The sequence below is a fragment of the Mus musculus genome, chromosome 4 (assembly GCF_000001635.26).
Source record: "Mus musculus strain C57BL/6J chromosome 4, GRCm38.p6 C57BL/6J".
NCBI lineage: Eukaryota > Metazoa > Chordata > Mammalia > Rodentia > Muridae > Mus > Mus musculus.
The window spans coordinates 110,277,305-110,296,046 of NC_000070.6; the positions used below are offsets into that span (position 1 = coordinate 110,277,305).

General features: G+C 38.7%; 1 protein-coding gene across 27 annotated transcripts in view; it reads right to left on the minus strand.

Annotated features, from left to right (window-relative positions):
• The window catches only part of Elavl4 (ELAV like RNA binding protein 4), a 148,203-nt gene that overhangs the window by 73,568 nt on the left and 55,893 nt on the right, over positions 1-18,742 (minus strand). For 4 of the 27 annotated variants that reach the window (XM_006502803.4, XM_006502797.4, XM_006502799.4 and 1 more), the window contains exon 1: positions 12,857-13,026. The exons of 4 other annotated variants lie outside the window; for them this stretch is intronic. In XM_006502803.4, coding sequence (XP_006502866.1) covers positions 12,857-12,916 — 60 coding nt within the window. In that variant the 5' untranslated portion in view covers positions 12,917-13,026. Of the gene's footprint in view, positions 1-9,165; positions 9,714-9,777; positions 9,901-9,928; positions 10,230-10,467; positions 10,520-12,856; positions 13,027-13,329; positions 13,634-14,664; positions 15,195-15,330; positions 15,582-18,742 lie in introns of those variants that run through there. 19 more of the 27 variants (XM_030253255.1, XM_030253248.1, XM_006502794.4 and 16 more) reach the window with 10 other exon arrangements.

Here is an 18,742-nt window from a genome sequence, read left to right on the forward strand (position 1 = left end):
TGTGTCATCAATGACTGCCATGTCAAAGCTTTTGTGATGGTTCCCCTCCTCCCTCTGTCTCTCTCTGTCTCTCTCTGTCTCTGTCTCTCTGTCTCTCTCTGTGTCTCTGTCTCTCTCTCCCAAATAGGAGGGTGATAAATAGAGGGCCAGTATTATTCTCACACCTCACACGCATCTTCAGTCAATCACTTCCAGAGCTGTTTGCATTGCCATGGCCATCCATCCTTCTCCTCTCTAAACAGAGGAGGAAAACTGAAGGGAAAGTTAGAAAAATTACATTAACTCTTTCTGCTTCTAGAAACAGAATTTCAAAGTGCAGCCACGTGTTTGAGAACACAAGGCAGATGGAGAAAAAGGTAGAGGTAGAGACAGTTAAAAAAAATAGCTCCAAAGGAAATTTTGGTTCTGGGCAGAAATGAAACAAAATATTAATTAAGCTGAACTCATTTCTATTTTCCTTCTAGCTGTCTCCTAAAGATTCTAGCAGGCTCTTTTGTGAATTCAAAGACAATACAGCACCGGTTTAAATTGATTGCATCCTCAGATTTTCTTTTTTTGATGACTAAATCCCAAGTTAATTCTAATTCCAAAGGATGTGTCCTTTAAAACTGGGAGGACACAGAAAATACAGTAAAGCTACCCAACTTCACGGAAGGACTGGGGGTCTGTCTGTGTGAGAGATCTACCATCTGTCAACTCCCTTGAGTGCTGTGAGGAGATGCTGACTGGGAAGGTATCAGGGGATGTGGTTTCCCAGGACATCATATATACCTGACTCTGAAAAACTTTTTTTTTTAAAAACAGTTTTATTTTCATGTGTATGGTGTTTTGCTCACATGTATGTCTACACATCATGGATGCACAGTGCCCTCAGAGGCTGAGAGTAGGATCCTCTGCAATTGGAGTTGGAATGGCTGTGAGCTGCCATACAGTTGCTGGGAACTGAACCTCGGTTCTCTACAAGAGCGGCAGGTGCTCTTAACCACTGAGCCACCATTTTAGCTCCCTGAAAACTTTTGAATTTTCAGCTTCTTAGGAAATAAAACAATGACTGGGGTGATGCATTCATGGATAAAGCACTTGGGAAGCAAGCATGAGGACCAGAAGAGATGGATCCCGAGAACCCATATAAAAAGCCATGCAGGGGTGGCAGCCACCTGTAATCTCAGCACTCAGGAGGTAGAGGTAGAGGTTTCCTAGGTCAAACCAGCTAGCTAAACTAGCCAAATTTGGCAAGCTCCAAGTTCAGTAAGAGATCCTACATTAATAAATATAGTGGAAATTGATTATGGAAGATATCTGATATCAATTTCCAGTCTCCATAGACATGTGTACATACACGTGCCCAACATACATGCACACACATACATGCACACACACACATGCACACACACACACACACACACACACACACACACACACAAAAGAAGGAGGACAATAAGAAGTTATGAAAAGAAGGAAGGAACACTGAGTAAATGAACAGAATTTCTAGAATTTTGCCAGTGCAGGCGAAGATCCTCCTTGTTCAGAGGCACTTAGGGCTCTCCAACCCCTGAGCTGGCTTTACCAACATAAGCATGCCTACTCTGGAATCTGTAGGAATGAAACTGATTATCCTATATGGGGACAGGGCCAAAATATATGATTTTTAGCTTCAACTGCACAGTGGCCCTCTGGGTCCTAATCACAATAACCAGGTTGATTTCAAGAGTGGAACCTCTTCCATTATAGAGGCAATTAAAATATAATCAAGCTGGAAAGTTATCCTCCCCCAAAGCCACCTAAAGCAGAGCAGCTCCAAAATAAAAGCAATTTACATACTTTAGTCCAAATTACAAAGTAAAAGCTAAGGATTGCCTTTTAATATCCTGAATAATAAATGTACATTTATGTAAAGCTTCCTTTGGGGAACAGTTATGATGAGGACAACTCTCCCAATATTTTTCATAAGTATCATTTTTGCTTTGGTGTTACAGTAAGAATCTGGACTTGGGGGAATTAGACTGTCTGGACCCAGTACATCAACAGAGATAATTAATGTTTAAGACATGTACGACATCCAAACTTTAGATGTGTGGCTGGCTATGTTGCAAAAAGGAACATAAGAGATCATGAGCCAAATCTGGTCCAAATCACAAATTTGCAGGGATATAGTGGGTTTACTCCACTTTAAGTAAGCAGTTTCCTAATTCAAGTTCCACTAGCAAATATGTCAGGCTTTCCACTTTTAAAAAACCCTTAGAGCCTAAGTTTATCATTAGACCTGTATTTACTACTGTGGCTTATTCAAAGGGGACATTCTAAGTAAATAAGTAAATAAGTAAGTAAGTAAGTAACTAGCTCAACTTGTTTCTTGTTTTTCACATACAAATTCAAAAGCAAACTTTTAAGGGGTTTAAGTTCATAAAACACAGACTACTTGATAAGTCATTATTGGCACAAGCCATGGCATAGTAGAGGTCCCAGCCATTTTTAACACACACACACACACACACACACACACACACACACACACACACAAACACACTCTTGGTTAGAGACAGAGAGACAGAGACACACAGAGATAAGCAGATAGATGATCGATAGTCCACACTATTTATCTAGATATGTATTAAAAGATAACACTAAGCCTTCTACTCCATTAGCAGAGTTCTTGTTTGTGCAAAGGTATGCCAGGAGGGTCACAGTATTCCCACGTACAGTCACACAGCAAAAGTATAAAAGACATCTGTGCCAGGTATAGTGACATACAACTGCAGTTTTAGATACTCTTAAGGCTGAGGCGGCTGGGAAGATTGCTCAAGTCCAGTCTATTAAGACTAGCTTGGACAGCATACACAGAGGCCTTGTCTCAAGAAAGAATTAAAAATGAATTTCTGTTAGAAGAAAGGTATTCTTATTTCTGTAAAAGTAACAGGTTTCAGGCAAGTTTCATAGGTATCTAGCTGAAAGATAATTTCCTTCTAACTGTCCAAACTGCTTCTTTCTGAGGGTGAATACCTGGATACATGGAACCTTACTGACAAAAATGTCTAGAAGATCTTTAATTTCTGTCTTTTGGAGTCATTTAGAGACTCATACAAAGGAAACACCACTGATGCTCAACTTGAAGTTTCTGATGAAAATTTGCTCACACTTTGACACAGTGACATTGGGCGAGAGGCTTCTTAAAACCTCTCACCTCATCTTTATCCCTAGTCATAGAAACAGTCTCTAATTGTGTTTTTTGATCATTGAAAAAAGTTGAAAGAAGTGGCAACCTTGAATTACAAAGAATGTACATAAGAAGTCCTCAGCAAACACATCTTCATGGAACAAGCAATGGCCATCAGCTCTGCTGTACCCTGATGGCAAAGCAAACCCAAAAGCTGCTTGTTACAAGAGGGGGAACAAAGAAAGTGGGTTTACAGAAGCACACGGGCAAGACAGGGTCCCATGCGCCCACAGCGCAGGCAGAGGAGGCCTGCAAGATGTGGTGGTCTCTGAGTTTGTTGTCTAGACTGGAATTCACTCTTTGCCTCCTTCTATCCGGAAAAGCAATCACATTTCCTATAGAAAACAAATATCTATTTTGTTTTTATAGTTGAAAACTTAAACTCAATAAATGCTATTTTTCAAATCAAGAGTCCACCAAAAGTCATTTTCAGGGGACACCTAAGTCATGTAATTTTTTTTTTCACTAGCAAAACCCCATATGTTAGTTTTGTATTTAACTACTTCTGGGGTTAAAAACAAGTATCCTTTAACAATAGCATCAGCAACGAAGATGTAAACACAATGTACTAACAATATTTCTTCAATATTTTTACTGATTTCTTAACTGAAATTAATTTAAAGATTCTTTGATTAATCTCAGCATTTCTTGAGTCTTGAGACAATTTTTACTGGTGCATGTGCGTGTGCGTGTGCGTGTGTGTGTGTGAGTGCTAATCTCAGGTGTTAACTACAAGGATCTCCGTAAGACTAGTTCAAAGCAAAAATGGTGGAGGCAGAATCTCCGGGTTAGGGGAGAAAGAGGGGAGAAGAGAGACCTGGGAGGGGTGGGAGAGCGAGGCACTAGCCTGATAAGAGCACCAAAAATGTAGTTTATTTTTTAATGAATTCATGAACAACATAAATATTACCACCAAGCTAAATGGATGTCCATACCTAGCTAGCTGGCTGATCGCTTTCCTATTTTCTTCCTTTTGTAACAATTTCCTTTCCAAAGTGATTGGTTCCTAACACTGATGCTCCAAAGCTATTGTGGACATGCTGACTGAATTCTTAATGAGCTAAACAACAAACAAAATGGCTCATCTCTGTACCCCAGCTAGCACCACAAACTGGCTATTATTAAAGGTGTGAACAAGCAAACAAGGAAGTAATGAACCTGCAAAGTCAAGGTTCTGTGAAATCACGGGGCATCTTGCATTTAACAGTTCAGATTTATTACTCATTATCTTCTACACCAGAAAGCTATAGATCCACATGTTGATGTCCTGTGTGTCATGATCCAATGCCCCCCTACCCAACTACGTTCCTCCCTCTCATTCTTGTCTTTCAGTCTTTTTTTCCTTTTAATTGCTAGATAGCTAAATTAAGACAATCACTGCTTGTGAAACCTCCACCTACCCACTTGCCTTTAGGTTACCCTCCCCCCTTTTAACCTATAGAAGCCATTGATCTACAGACATCCTCTAGCTATAAAAAAATAGCTGAGGCTTTAAAGCCAGAGGGTGACCCTAAAATACCCTACACTTACAAAACTTGAAAACAAAACAAAACAAAACATAGGATGGCAACAGGGCTATTCTACCACCTCCTCCTCCTCATTATTCTTACTATTACCACTGCTAATATTACATTAATAAGCCCCCAAAGAACAAAAGCCTCCATTTTATTTCAAACTCTATCCCTTGATCTCTTGATCGAGTGGGCCCTCTTTTAGCTCACAGACATAGTTCAGGATTTGCACATTTATAGCTCCTCAAGAGGTTGGCACAGAAAGTGTTTGGCTTCTAATGGAAGTCTCTAGAGTCTCAACATCTTTTTGGATAAATATATGAAAATTTATGTTTTTTTCTAATAGGAGAACTCTTAGAATTAATACAGAAAATAAAGTACTTAAGAAAAGCAGCCTACTTCAGTTTCTTTTCCATTGAGAGATCCATATACACGTACAGGTTAATGTTAACACATTTGGTTAACACCAAATAAGAAAAAGCTAAGACAGACGCAAGAATTCGTAAAAGTACAGATACTGCCCTCCCCCATATCCATCAAATGCATGAAGGAATGGGTAATCAGGAATGAAAAGTTAACATTGCTTCCTTCCAAAGGGGAATCAACTAATTCTGCCTACAGTCCATCACCTGCAAGACTTTAAGATACAAGCTTGAGAGTGTTCATGTCCCTTTTTATCCCCCCCAAACTTGCAATGACATTGGAAAAATACTGCATTGCAGCATTTGCCAGCACACACTCGTATGTCTAGCAATCGATGACTAGCTCACCAAAATAAAAAAAAATACGTATCAAATGTCCAGGCATGTAAATTAAGTGTGCGGTAGCCACAGATCACTGGAATTGCTGAAGAAATTTGTCAAGACTGAAGTAGTTCTGTCCATATGTAATGCCCTCTATCAAGATTGTCCGCCATTCCTTACTTGTGACACTCACAGATAATTTGTTTCTTCTTCTTTTTTTGTTTTTAATGAAAATTGGGTATTAAAGTACCAAAGGCTAAATGAAGCAGAATGTCTCTTTATAGATGGGATAGTATTTTGTCTAGGAAGAGAATTCAACCACAGAAAAGAGATAAGTGCAGAGAGAAGAGACCAAAGCAAAGGATTTGCCCTGAGGGAACCCTTTCATTGTTCATAGTAACTCTGACTTGAGAAAAGACCTCACTTCTTCCACAAATCCTTTTAGAGAAAATGAACACACACACACACACACACACACACACACACACACACACATACACACCATTACACAAATACCATTCATGTAATGATTTTAGATTTAAAATTTCAAACCCATTTTTCCTAATAGAAACCTTAAATTTAAAATATCTGAAGTCTACCATGTCTCAAATACTTTTAGCGATATTGAATCTGGAGCTAAAATACATACACACTATCATTTTTATTTCTCTCTCTTTAAAAATATTCGGCTAGAACTACCTCAAAATAACCTGGTCTTGCTTTCATAACAAAATCCCCATATTAAAAGAAACAAAAAAGGTTTTTAGGAGAATAAAAAAAAGTTTTAAGGCTTTGTGTAAACCACCAGACATCAGCAAGCCCACCTAGTCTTGCCAAGAGAATGACTTGAATAAATGATGGTTAGGAATGAATGGAACTAAGACTCAAATAATTGCATACATTCTTAAAAATGCGATATTAAAATCAGAGCATAAATAAATGATTCTCAGAGTAATTTTTCCTATTCTCCTTTGCTCCATTCATTTAATTCCTCCAAAAAAATTAGATATCATCTGATTTAACCAATGCATTACTATGAAACACAGAGGCAATTGGAAACTGATATTAGTCAATGTTTTTGCAGCGATATTTCCATCCAGATTTTTTACTTCATAATAATTGCACGTAGGTCTTGTGCTTCCATCAGGGTATCCCCCCACATGAAGATAGTAGGTATTAATATTTTTTAAAACAAAGAAGCAAGAAAAATCAGCAGCAGAGCTATGTGTCTTTTTTTTTCATAACCACGCCAAGGTGACAGTTTTTTATAGAAACCATTTCCCCTAACTAAAACCTGCCAGAAAATTCTCAGAAAATAAAACTTTATTACTGATAATAAAAACTATCTTATTTTAATAGATTATATGTGGTTATGCACTAACGAGAGAAAAACAAGGTTCAAGCATAGGACAAAAATATGTTTATTTTTTTACCTTAAGAGTAAAACCAAAATAATACTTCCCCCAACCGGAAAACAAAACAAAACAAAACAAAAAAACATTTTCACAGGAAAAACAAAAATGGTGGGGCCAATGGTGCAGATTTGTAATGGAGAAAAAACAAATTAAGAGGATTTTCAATAAAGTCAATTATATTTTCCACCCTTGCAATACATTTGAGTTTCTTAATCTTTCATTTTTGGGCTTCAAATTAGCTCCTCGATTATGTATCTCTATTGTCACCAGGAAGCAACCACAACTGAGGACTATTTCAGGTTTCATTTATGCTGCTCCGATTCACTCAAGTACCCTCTCTGTTAGTGCTTTTTGGTTGGGACCCAGCATCACTGGGAAAAAGACACTCCTGAGACAAGCACTCAGAGAGAGGAGTGAGAGATGCCTGACATCCAGCATGTGCATGGGTCCCACCACACATCAAGAGACACTTACAAAAGATCACCTTCTCACTCAGTTTATGCCAAGACTCAAGACAAAATGCATTTGCAAGTGGGGAGTATGGATGGATTCTGTGGCCGGAGGAATGGGCAGTGGAGGAAAAGGTTGTTCAGTTATTATACCCTAAAGACATTTATTTATACTCCAGATCTAAAATGAGAGATACGATGAACTCTTTGAAACTACAGTAGCAGCATCCAATGTAGTAAAAATGCCAGTATCACCTAACACAAAAATCACTGGCTAGTATAAAGCTAATCTACTTATATTTTTCCTATGAATAATTGCTGGAAATTTTGGAGAAATCATTTGCAGAACCTACCAGCTGTGGGAATTTACTACTATGCTTCTGTCAACTTCATTCAATATAATTTACATTTTTTTCAAATGGTCTCAGAAGATTTCTTGTAATTTTTTGCACGTACAATTTCACAGCAGGGAAAGAGGGAGAGGGAGAGAGAGAGAGAGAGAGAGAGAGAGAGAGAGAGAGAGAGAGAGAGAGAGAGAGAGACAGAGACAGAGACAGACAGAGAGAGGGACACAGAGAGAGACAGAGAGACAGAGAGAGACAGAGAGAGAAAGAGAGAGACAGAGAGACCCTATTCTCCCTTCCCCCTTCTCTCTCTTTTTTAAACAAACAAACAAAAAGAAAAAGAGGAGAGACTGAACAGATGCTTAAAAATAGATTTGAAAAATCACTGTAAACCAGAGTTAGAAATGTAATTAACACCTATTTATGAAGAATAATTAAAGTTGGGCTAGTCACAAAGAACAGCAAAGATAATCGAGGTCCTGTCCCCCCTCCTCCCTTTTTACACTGTTTGCAGTGTGTTCTCATGATAGCCACCTGCTCCCTGCTCGGCTTTGCCTCTGTTCGTTTCCCCGGCAACCTTTCATTGGGTTTTCCTCCCAGCTATCGCTTTCAGTTGGGCTGCTCGGTCTAATCTTATTTGTTTTACACCCATCAAAACAAGCAGCCAGACAAAGGCAATCCTCTAAGAATGGGAAAAAGACCATAGCTTTGTTATAACATCTATGCAGAGTGAAAAGTCCTCCTTGGGCTTCTCTGATTTTTTAAAAAAAAAAATGAATTTATACCTTTCCCCACTACCCAGTCCCCAATCCCCTGAAATATATTGCTGGTGAAAATTCAAAGTCAAAGTGGGCACTCATGGCATCAATTCGTGCCATTTTGTGCCATATCTTTAGGGTCAACACCAGGAGACAGGAACAACACTCAAGGAGTTTCCCTGTTTCTTTTTCCAGAAAAAGACGATGCTAAAAATAGATTTACTACTTCGGCAGAAAGGTTTTCCACTTCCCTATCCACATCTCAAAGTCCTGTTTCACAATTGCATCTGCTGGTACTGAATCTCACCTCCTCCACCCCTCATTCCCTGCCTTCCCCATCACTCCTAGCACGAAGACTGAAAAAGAAATGTGCCTTTAACTTTAACAGTCGTGTAATTCGGCTGAAGGCTCACAGAGGCGGTGGACACGCCAGCCAACAGTGACGGTGACATTGTGATTGTCAAAAAAAGACACCAACCTTGCTTGCCTAAAATGTGTTTGATGGAAGGAAGAGACAGTATATGCCTTGTGTGCATGCAATGCCATTATACTTAGAGGCAGATTCTGAATTTCAGAAAAAGAAATACTAATACACACATGCACACACACGCATACCAGAATAGTGATTTACGATGCAGTCCACCATCCTTACACACACACACACACACACACACACACACACACACACACACACACGGCTGGAACCTCCAAGCTGCCTTCTTTTCACTTACCATCTTCAAGCCATTCCACTCCATCTGTGATCAGAAGATGGACCCTCACACAGTGTGTCAAAAGCAGAAAGGAGCGTTATGTAAAAGCTGACATTCCCTTCTTACAGAGCTGCTGCCCAGAGAAGGAAGCAACAACTCAACACGCCAGGCACCGCTACACATACAAGCCGCCTCCTCTTTTTATGAGGTCATGACAGGAAACTCTTTGAAATACAAGATGCAGCGTTTACTGAAGCCCAAATAAATCACTCTCTTTGCCGTTTTGACTGCGCAGTCCCCAGAAACACAACTGCCCATCTCAACGTTCAGCATCCAGGAGCTGCCTCTCGAGGTTTACATTTCCACCAGCACAGAAATGGAGAGATTCCTAACCCTGCTGCATCCACCCAATGCCCCACAAAACCCAGGCATGTAGACAAGCCTCTTCTCTCTTACAAAAAGAAACCCCCTTCCACCCCCTCAGATGGTCTCAAGTAATAGAATCTCTTTCAACAAACCAGCAATTATTTCAGCCCATCCCCACCCTCGGCTTTTATGTGGAAGGGAAAACTGACAACGACCTGTTAAAAATGACAATCTCTCTCCCCACTGCTTTTCAAAAAAAGGACCTACCCGCACGCTACACAAAAGATATAGTAAATGAAGGAACAAGAGAGCAGCAGAGAACTAAACTCTCGTGCAAGCATTAAGACTGGCCAAGGTGTAGACGCTTGTCTTCCCTCTAGCAACACGAACAACAGATTACATATCTAGGCATACCTACCATAACCATTCTTATTGGCAAATATTGGGTCTCGCAGCGCTTCGACTCTTCTCTTAAAATTTGCAAAGGTTTCAGAATATACTTAAAAATGACTACTATTGTTTTATATATATATATATTAAAGATCCACAGACCACAGTGTGGATGATTGTAAAGTAAATCTATTATTGGGAGGGGGTGGGGTGGGAAAGAAAGGGGGAAAAAAAAGAGAGGAAGAAAAGGCGCAGTGAGCTGAAACCCCCGATTCTAGGATGTAGATAAGAACAACTGAACAGAGCCTTGCTGAAATTGGCTCGAAGCTTCCCCTTTTTACATCCATTTATGGGACCATCTGTCAGCTGAAGCCAGACTCTGATTGGCTGGGGAAACGAAGGGAGGCGTTGCAACATCAGGTGCTATTTAAATTAGCTACTGCCAGATTGACGATGTTAATGATCTGGTGACCTCTACAACAACAGAGACCAGATTTCTGAACTGCTTCTTGTGTCTGGTAATTAAAGCCCGGCTGAAGCAACAACAGCCATGCTTGTATTTTTTACCTTTTACCTTCTTCCAGCTCAAAAAGTCCTGTCACAACTGCAGGTCATTGGAGGACTGCAAGCCTTCGCAGTGGGAGTGTCCTTCCTTTCTGGGTCCTGGGGGATACAGGAGCCCATCCCTCCGATAGAGGGCTTTTTCTGTGGAGAGTATTTTCAACCACCTTATCTTTCTTGACAGTTGCTTTCTAGCGAAATGCATATTTAATGATCTGCCTCTAGGCTTAAAGATACAACAAAAGCACTTTAATGTGCTAATAATTCTACATTTTAACTTTATTATTTCCCAGTATCGCTGGTTTTCTGTAAGTAGTGCTGCTTTTTTTTTTTTTTTTTTTTTTTTACAGCTAACATGACCAACATTTCAAAAGCATTCAAGTTTGGGATTAAGCTTGTTGAGTGAATTGGGTTCACAACTTTGCCTTAAAAACTATTTCCTAAGAGTTTAAGAAAGAAAGAAAGAAAGAAAGAAAGAAAGAAAGAAAGAAAGAAAGGAAGGAAGAAAGGAAGGAAAGAAAAGCTGGGGGAAGGAGGAGGGCCACTGTCAGCTTCTACCTTTCTGTCTTCTATGTGAGCTTTCTACGACAGAGAAGGGTGAATGATTTATTTAAATGAATTTATTTTCCAACTTAGGGGCATGCTCTGCATTTAAAAAAAATATACTCACTTTTGCTTTCCCTACTGTGGTGAGGGTAAAATATGATTCGGAAATTAAAGAGCCTCATGTTTATTACGTGTGCAGACCACTCCTTTTGCTCAGCTGAACAGGAGGTATTTTGCCTCTCCCTTCGCTTCTTTCCCCAGCCCCTGCTTTCTTACAAGAGGTACAAAGGGACAATTAGCAAGTATGAGGTGGTGTATATAGACTGTATGCTTATACGACACATTTCATAGCCTCTGTATCACTACACTTGCAAAACTACCCACAGGATGTTTTGGGCCTGCATTTTTAAGTGGCTTACCTGAGACCCTTTGCCTCATACCTATGAAGAAGGGTAACACCCTATGTATTTAATAAACTTCACAGTTTAATAAACTTTTCCAATAAATGCACAGAGGTAAAAAAAAAAATAGTCCATGTAGTGTTTAATTTTTGCCTGAAGTTGACAGTGGGCTAGAGTAGGAATAGTGGAACCACAGGTCAAACTAAGTTATATTTCTGGACTTCAGAGTCTAAGTGTAAATGAGTTGGTGAAAAATTGCTAAAAAAGAAAGCTACAACCCTTCATTTTTAAAGGTCAAAACAATTCTTTTCAAAGCATAGCTTCATGAACACAGGCAATAAACATATACACACTCTATGAAAATACAGATATACCATGGAACAATGTATCAGGCACATGATGTAAATCCTTGTGGTTACATTTAAATAAATCCAGCATTTAGAAATAAAGGTGGATGAAGAAGGAGCAGAAACATGAAGCTTCACTGGAGCTGCGCCCTTCAGGTAGAACAACAGTGAAGGAAGGAAACTTTAAAAACGATTTCCTTAGCACCTGCGTGGTGAGTCCTGTGAGCCACACTGGAGCCGTAGCACTTGCTGCACTGCACTCTAAGGATGAATTCCCAGGTTCAATGCTCCAAACAGCTTGATGTTCACATATAGGATATAGGTCTATGTGTCCCAAATTGACAGCCAAAGTCATCCTGTCTGTATCTCACCAATATCAAAATATTGGAGGAATATATTGACACAATTCTGACAATTACGTATATAAAAACAGCTCTCTTGGAAGAAAATATTTACCTGATATTTCTATGCAGGTCATAGAAGGTGAAATTTTTAGCACCTCTTTTTTTCTCATCCATATTAATCACGGTATACTCTTTGAGCCCTAAATTAACATTAGGTATATTTAAAAACATTCCGGCCATGTTTCCAAAATAGTAACTATACATTATATCATAAACAATTACCTGGTCTTCCTAGGATAAAAAAAAAAATGCACGCGCTTTGTATATTGATCACTTCTGCAAAAAAAAAAAACCCTCCACTCTAAAGTCTTTCAAAGGAATCCTCAAACAAACGCACAAATGTCCTCAGAGGCCTTTTCTCTAAAGACAAAGGCTGAATCCTATTGTTGGGAAAAGTCAACCTTATTATCGCATTTCCAATAGTACCATTCATCTTTCAGCGTGAGGGGCTGACCGCTACATCAGTGGTGTGACATTTGTAAAGCAACAGATTCTCAATATATTATCGTAAGAATCAGGCAGGCGAGTCTCCCAGTCATGCATGTTTTTTTTTTTTTCCTGCTACAATCCACCACCACAGAAAGAAACTTGTCTCACTCCAAGCAGCCAAGGCAACCTAAAAAAAAAAAAAAAAAAAAAAAAAAAACAACGGTATCCCAGCGCTGTGGGGCTGGCTGCGCCGCTGTGTCCCTCTTACCATAAATGAGCAGTTTCTTGACTCATTAATAACAATTTCCCTTAAAAGAAGTAATCCCATATCAGGCAGCCCCTCGCCACCATGCACACATCCCAAAGGCTGCAGATATCTCAGCTCGGTCGCCGGCAGCCAGCTTTCCCACACAGAGTCCAGATGGACTGTACCAGAAGCCAATTCAGCGTTAATAACTACCTACTCCGCACAGTGGAGAAGCCTTACGTGGCACAATGGGCTAGGAAACAGAAGAAAAAAAAAAAAAAAGAAAGATAGACAACCAAATTCTCCAAAAGCACGGAAAGCAAAGGACAGAAAGAGAAGCATGAATTATTTTTCTAGACTTCTACGAAGGGGGGCGGGGGAGAAAAAAAAAGGAAAGGGAAAAGAAGAAGAAAAAAGAACCCTTCATAAACATAGGGGGAAGATGGGGGGGGATAAAAACAGATGCTGCCCGGAAAAAAGTGACAAAATATTACCTCATTATTTAATAAAGCAGCATTAAGCGTCCTGCTGATTTCAAACATCTTGCCACAGATTTTGTTTTAAGAGAAACAGATAGAATCCTTTGCAAAGCACTCCGTCTGCAAAGGGTTCTTCAATTTTCTTGCGCACCACGGAACAGTCAATATATTATTTCCCCAGAGTTCGCACATTAAAACCTCTAGTCAGTGAGCTGAATTTTCCCTTCTCTCTCACACAGGAGACTCCTGTTACATGCACTGCTCTCTTTGCAAGAGCAGCCTGCCCCAAACATGGCTGGTGTTTAAACTACTCTTTAAAGTAACAGTTCACTATATAACCACCAGGTGGGTAGAGTGCTCAGATTGAAATAGAGTGGCTTAAAAGGTAGGTGTGTGTGTGTGTGTGTGTGTGTGTGTGTGTGTGTGTGTGTGTGCGCTTTTTCCTTGGAATTGCTTTTAGGTATAGGATGTGATGTGAGACACAGGCAAATTTGTTCAAATTTGTTTCTACTGTATTATGTCTAAGTAAATAATTTTCTTCTTCTTGACTTAAAGCAAGGAGACAAAACAGAACAAGACACTACCAAGCAATTCTAACAAGAACTGTGAAGAATGGAGCACAAGCAAGACTTGTTTCATTCTGCAAATGATGAATGAGGGGGATACAATTAACCCTGAGAAAGGGAGAACTTAAAAAAGTCCATGAAATTTTTTTTTTCTTTTTACAATGAGAGAAATATGCACATTCGATAAAAACTGGATTCAGATGTGTGTATACTATGTGAATAAAACACATACAAATGGGAGACAAGAGCCGAAGGTGTAACTTTCCTTCTGAGTTTATCTGACACCATCTCAACTGATGTAAATGACCAAAAGCTTAAAGCAAAGACACCAAAAACAAAACAAAACAAACAAACAAAAACAAAAGGCAAAACCAAAACTAAGTAAAAGTGCAGTCATACTACCAGCTATAAACAACCACAAGCTCAATCCAGACACATGTCTCTACCCAGAGCTCTTCTTTCCCCTTAAGATCTACCCTGAAGAGGAACACTTTTGCTGGATGCTGTTTGGGAGGCGTACCTAACTTGGCATCTTCTTTGTAGCACTCTATTCCAATTAACCTGATCTTCGGCCAAGAATAAAGAGGAAAATAAAGTTGAAATCTCCCAGAGATGGAGAAGAGGGTAATATAAGGATATAGAGCTGCATTGTTATGTGGCAGTATCTTAAGAAGAATCTTACTAAAAACAAAGCAAGCCCATAGCGTTTATTTTTCAGTGTGTCTACATCGGAAGCCAACACACACACACACACACACACACACACACACACAAACACACATACCTGGCATTTTTGTTTTTCTTGGCTGGACAATATTGAAGCTCTGAACGTCCACATCTCTGGAGACACAAATGCCAATTCTTGTATTTTTCCAGTCCATCCAGGCAGCACTTAGCTACACAAGATAGCAACTGCCTCCTTTATCTTTAAGTCAAGTCTGCATCATTTAATAGCATTTAACCTCCTCGCATATATTAAGTTTCAAGTGACAATTTTTAACTGGGGAGTGAGAAGGAGGAGTTGCTCTCATCAAACTCTGGTTGTATGAAATAAGCTAATTTGTACACTCACCATATGTCTTAAACACTAATTAAAAAATGTCACTTTCTTCAAACATTAAAATGTAATCAGCCTAGTAAATAAAGTATTCTCGAGTTTTCTTGCCTTGGTGATAATTTAAAGAGTGTTTATCTCAAGGTAACCTTTCTAACTTGATTACCAAGGAAGACTCTAGATTTCAAAAGGGAAAAAGGAAATGCTAAGGGTCAGGGCTTTGGGGCAGGGAAAAGAGAAAACCACTACTGTACGAAGCTGCACAAAGGAAAATAAGATGAAGCGGGGGTTTTAAAGACCCATAGTCTTGTTACCCTAAGGCAAATCCAGCCAATCAATACCACCCATTGACGGTCTACCATCTGCCATGCTACCGAAAGATGTGGCTAAACAGACCTGTTCCATATGACTGTGGCTGGCTCATTTTCAGTCGATTAGGGCAGTTCCAGAGCATTCACGTGCAACACACAAAACTCCAAGTCAGTCTGCGCCTCTCTCCACACCAGTCCCCCGAGCACAGCTGCAGACCTTGCCTCCTGTTCTGGCTGTCCAGATGATCTTTTCTTGCTCCTCAATTGAATTAGCAAAATGGTGAGGGAAGGTAGAACGCGCACACACACACACACACACACACACACACACACACACACACACACACACACAATTGCTGATTCTCCTTCACTGTCATGCAGAAATCTGGAATTGCACGTGCTCTGTCCTAATAGAATTATGGCTCACCATTTAAATAGCATCATCACTGACTGCGACCTGACATTTTCCTGTGGTTCAGTTTCTTTTTATCCTTTTTCCCTTTTCAAAACAAAATATATAAATTGTTGGTGTTTCTTCTTTTACAGACAATATAATTAATCTCAGATGATGGGATACTATATTTAAAAGCTTTGATAAAAAAACTAAAGCTTAATTTTCCTTTGTTGAATCAAGGTGTTGGTGGTCTTCTTTTTTTCCCCTGTAGAAACATTAAATCAGTTTTATTGCAAAGTGGACACATACTGCTGAGGCAAGAAAGATGCACCAGGCTGACACGGACACTGCAAGAGAATTAGAAATTCACTGTGGAATGTTCTCTCAAAGATATATGATCTGACTGTTTGATGCCCTTCTCCTTCCTAAGTGGCATATCGACTATAGTCTGTGGGAGAGTGCTGCTGTCTGGAATGCATGACTAACAGATTGCTGGTCTACTTGAATTGCTGAGAGTTCACCTGTGCACGTAACTGACCAGAGCAGACTTATACGCCATCGCCCACTCTCCTAAACTCATGCTTGAGTGGCTTCTGAATGTAGGCTTCTTTCCAGAGGCAAGGTACATTTGCCTTCTCAAATTTGCCTTGGACCACACCCTTCAAAAAATAATATGACTCTCTGGAAAAGAAATGCACAGGATAAGAAGATTGCTTTATTTAGGAAGTTTTCTAAAAAGGACAGAATTTAGATGTAGCAACAGTCTGGACTTTGATATATTCTTTCCAGCACATGACAGTCTGCAGGGTCAGGATTTCAGAATATCCCTGCATTAAGGGATTTGAGACCTTTTAATAATAGTTCAAAAGAGCTCTACTAAAAAGAAAATAAAAACAAAGCAAAGAAGTCCTTGTCTAAATTTAAGTAAAAAAAAAAAGTACAACAAGTGATGAATCTGGGGTAGCTGTTAGGCTCTTGGAGGATATAATGTTTAATTTGCTTGGATCTGTTCTGAAAATAATTCAATGTGTTATAAAAAGGTCTAGGTTCATTTATAATTTTGCAGCTGATAATAATGAAATAGATGTATTATAAAAGACAAGGAGGTTTCCAATTTAGAAAAAAGAGGAGAGTGAGGAAGGGGATGAAAGGAGAGAGGGGAGGAGGGACAAACAAAAGGGTTTATAAATGAGAGCAAAATATGCAGTCTTTTACCAGAAGTTTACCATACACTAAACAATGTACTAGGCATCTGACACACACACAACATCACAGAACATCACAGCACACAGAACAGTACCTTCCTGATTTAAAAGTAAGCTTTTCCTCCACCATGGAACAATGAACTCAATAAAAAAGTTGTTGAATGATTGAAGAAGATGGACACAGTCAAGAAGAGAAAGGGAAGGGAAGGTAGAAGGCATGTCTAATTTTTCTCAGCTGAAAAAGACCAACAGATTTGTTTGTTGTTTTCAGCCAGGTATAACCTCCATTATCTCATTATAATCTATTATGATTAGGCTGTAAATCAAGAATGTGGGAGATATCAAGGATTAAAGTTGGAAGGCAAAAATTCCTAAAGCCCAAAGGGCAGAATTGCTAAGTACACCTCCCCCACTTCTATATCTAGAAAATCTCAATGATCATTGGTTGAATTAACTTCTATGTTCTCCTTTGTGGACAGTATATATGTATATGTGTATGTATATGTATATATGTGTGTGTATGTATATATACTATATTTATATATATAAAAGCTTACATATATATATGTGTGTATGTATATATATATATATATATATATATATATATATATATATATATATGAGTGAAGATCAATAGTCACATATATACTATCCCAAGGCCTAATTAATTCAACCCAACTAGGGTTTTCTGAACAGTTCCTTGGGAATAAAACGACACCCTAAACTTCATTACTCTTAGCTTCATCTGTAAAATGAGTACAATACTTTTCTTAAAGTTTGTTGCCAGTGTTAAAAACAAACACAGGCTTGGTAGAGATAGTACCCTACATGGAAGTCTTTTATTACTAATATAAAGAATGTAAGGAATAAATAAATCAGTAGTAGCGTCAAGAGAAAATCTTGTTGAAGAATGTATGATATAAAGACTCTTCAAACAATTGGAGAATACTAACACAATAATAGCTAACAAAGGTTTGAATGGACTCTCTCAGTTCTAATGCATGCTGTAGATAAACATTTACTTAGCCCCGTGGGCAAAGTTTAGTGCTAAATTCTTAATGTAAGACCCAAAAAATAATTATAAATTGCAGTCCTCACCTTCAAGGAACTTACAATTCAAATGGAGAACAACTTTGATTTGCATGCGTTGAGTCCTAACAGTATAGGGAGAATGTTAAAAGACAGTATAAACTGGAGATGCTACATTTGGGGTTAAGTTTTAAAGAATGATATGAGTTTGCCAGAAAAGTTACAATATCTTGTTTCAGAACAAAACTAGTGGATGAGATTTGGAAAATAATATTAATAGCCAGATTATTCTAGCCACACCCCTTCCAAGGAACCCATAGTAACTGCTCCTACTTTTAAATTATAAACAGAGCATGATTATATGATGATGAATGCAAGGACCTTTATTTAGAAGCACTGCTGTAAAAGGAACAATAATTAAAAATCACAGTGTCTATTATGTGTCAAACATTGCATAAAATGCTTTGATTATAAATATCAGTTTCACAACCCTGAGACTGCAAATGAAGAAATAAATTACCAGGACATTTCAGTGTTTTGTTTTGTTTTTTTTCCTGAGGATCGTATGACCATTAAGAAGGAATTTTATTTTTCATATATATATGTGCTCCCACCCAACTTGTTCACATGTTTTTACTATAGCATAGATATAGTACGTTCCATTTAAAAGTGTAGGTCTAAGTAAATTTAAGTATTATTCTCTGCACTATTTTACACTTAAAAATTCACATTAAGAGTAATGTTTTTGACATCTCCCGACTTTTATAGTAGTAACAAATAGCACAACCCAAGGCTTATACTGCAATTTCAATATCCTGCCACCAGGTGATGATAGACCCTGACCTATAAAAAATTAAGAGCATCCTAGT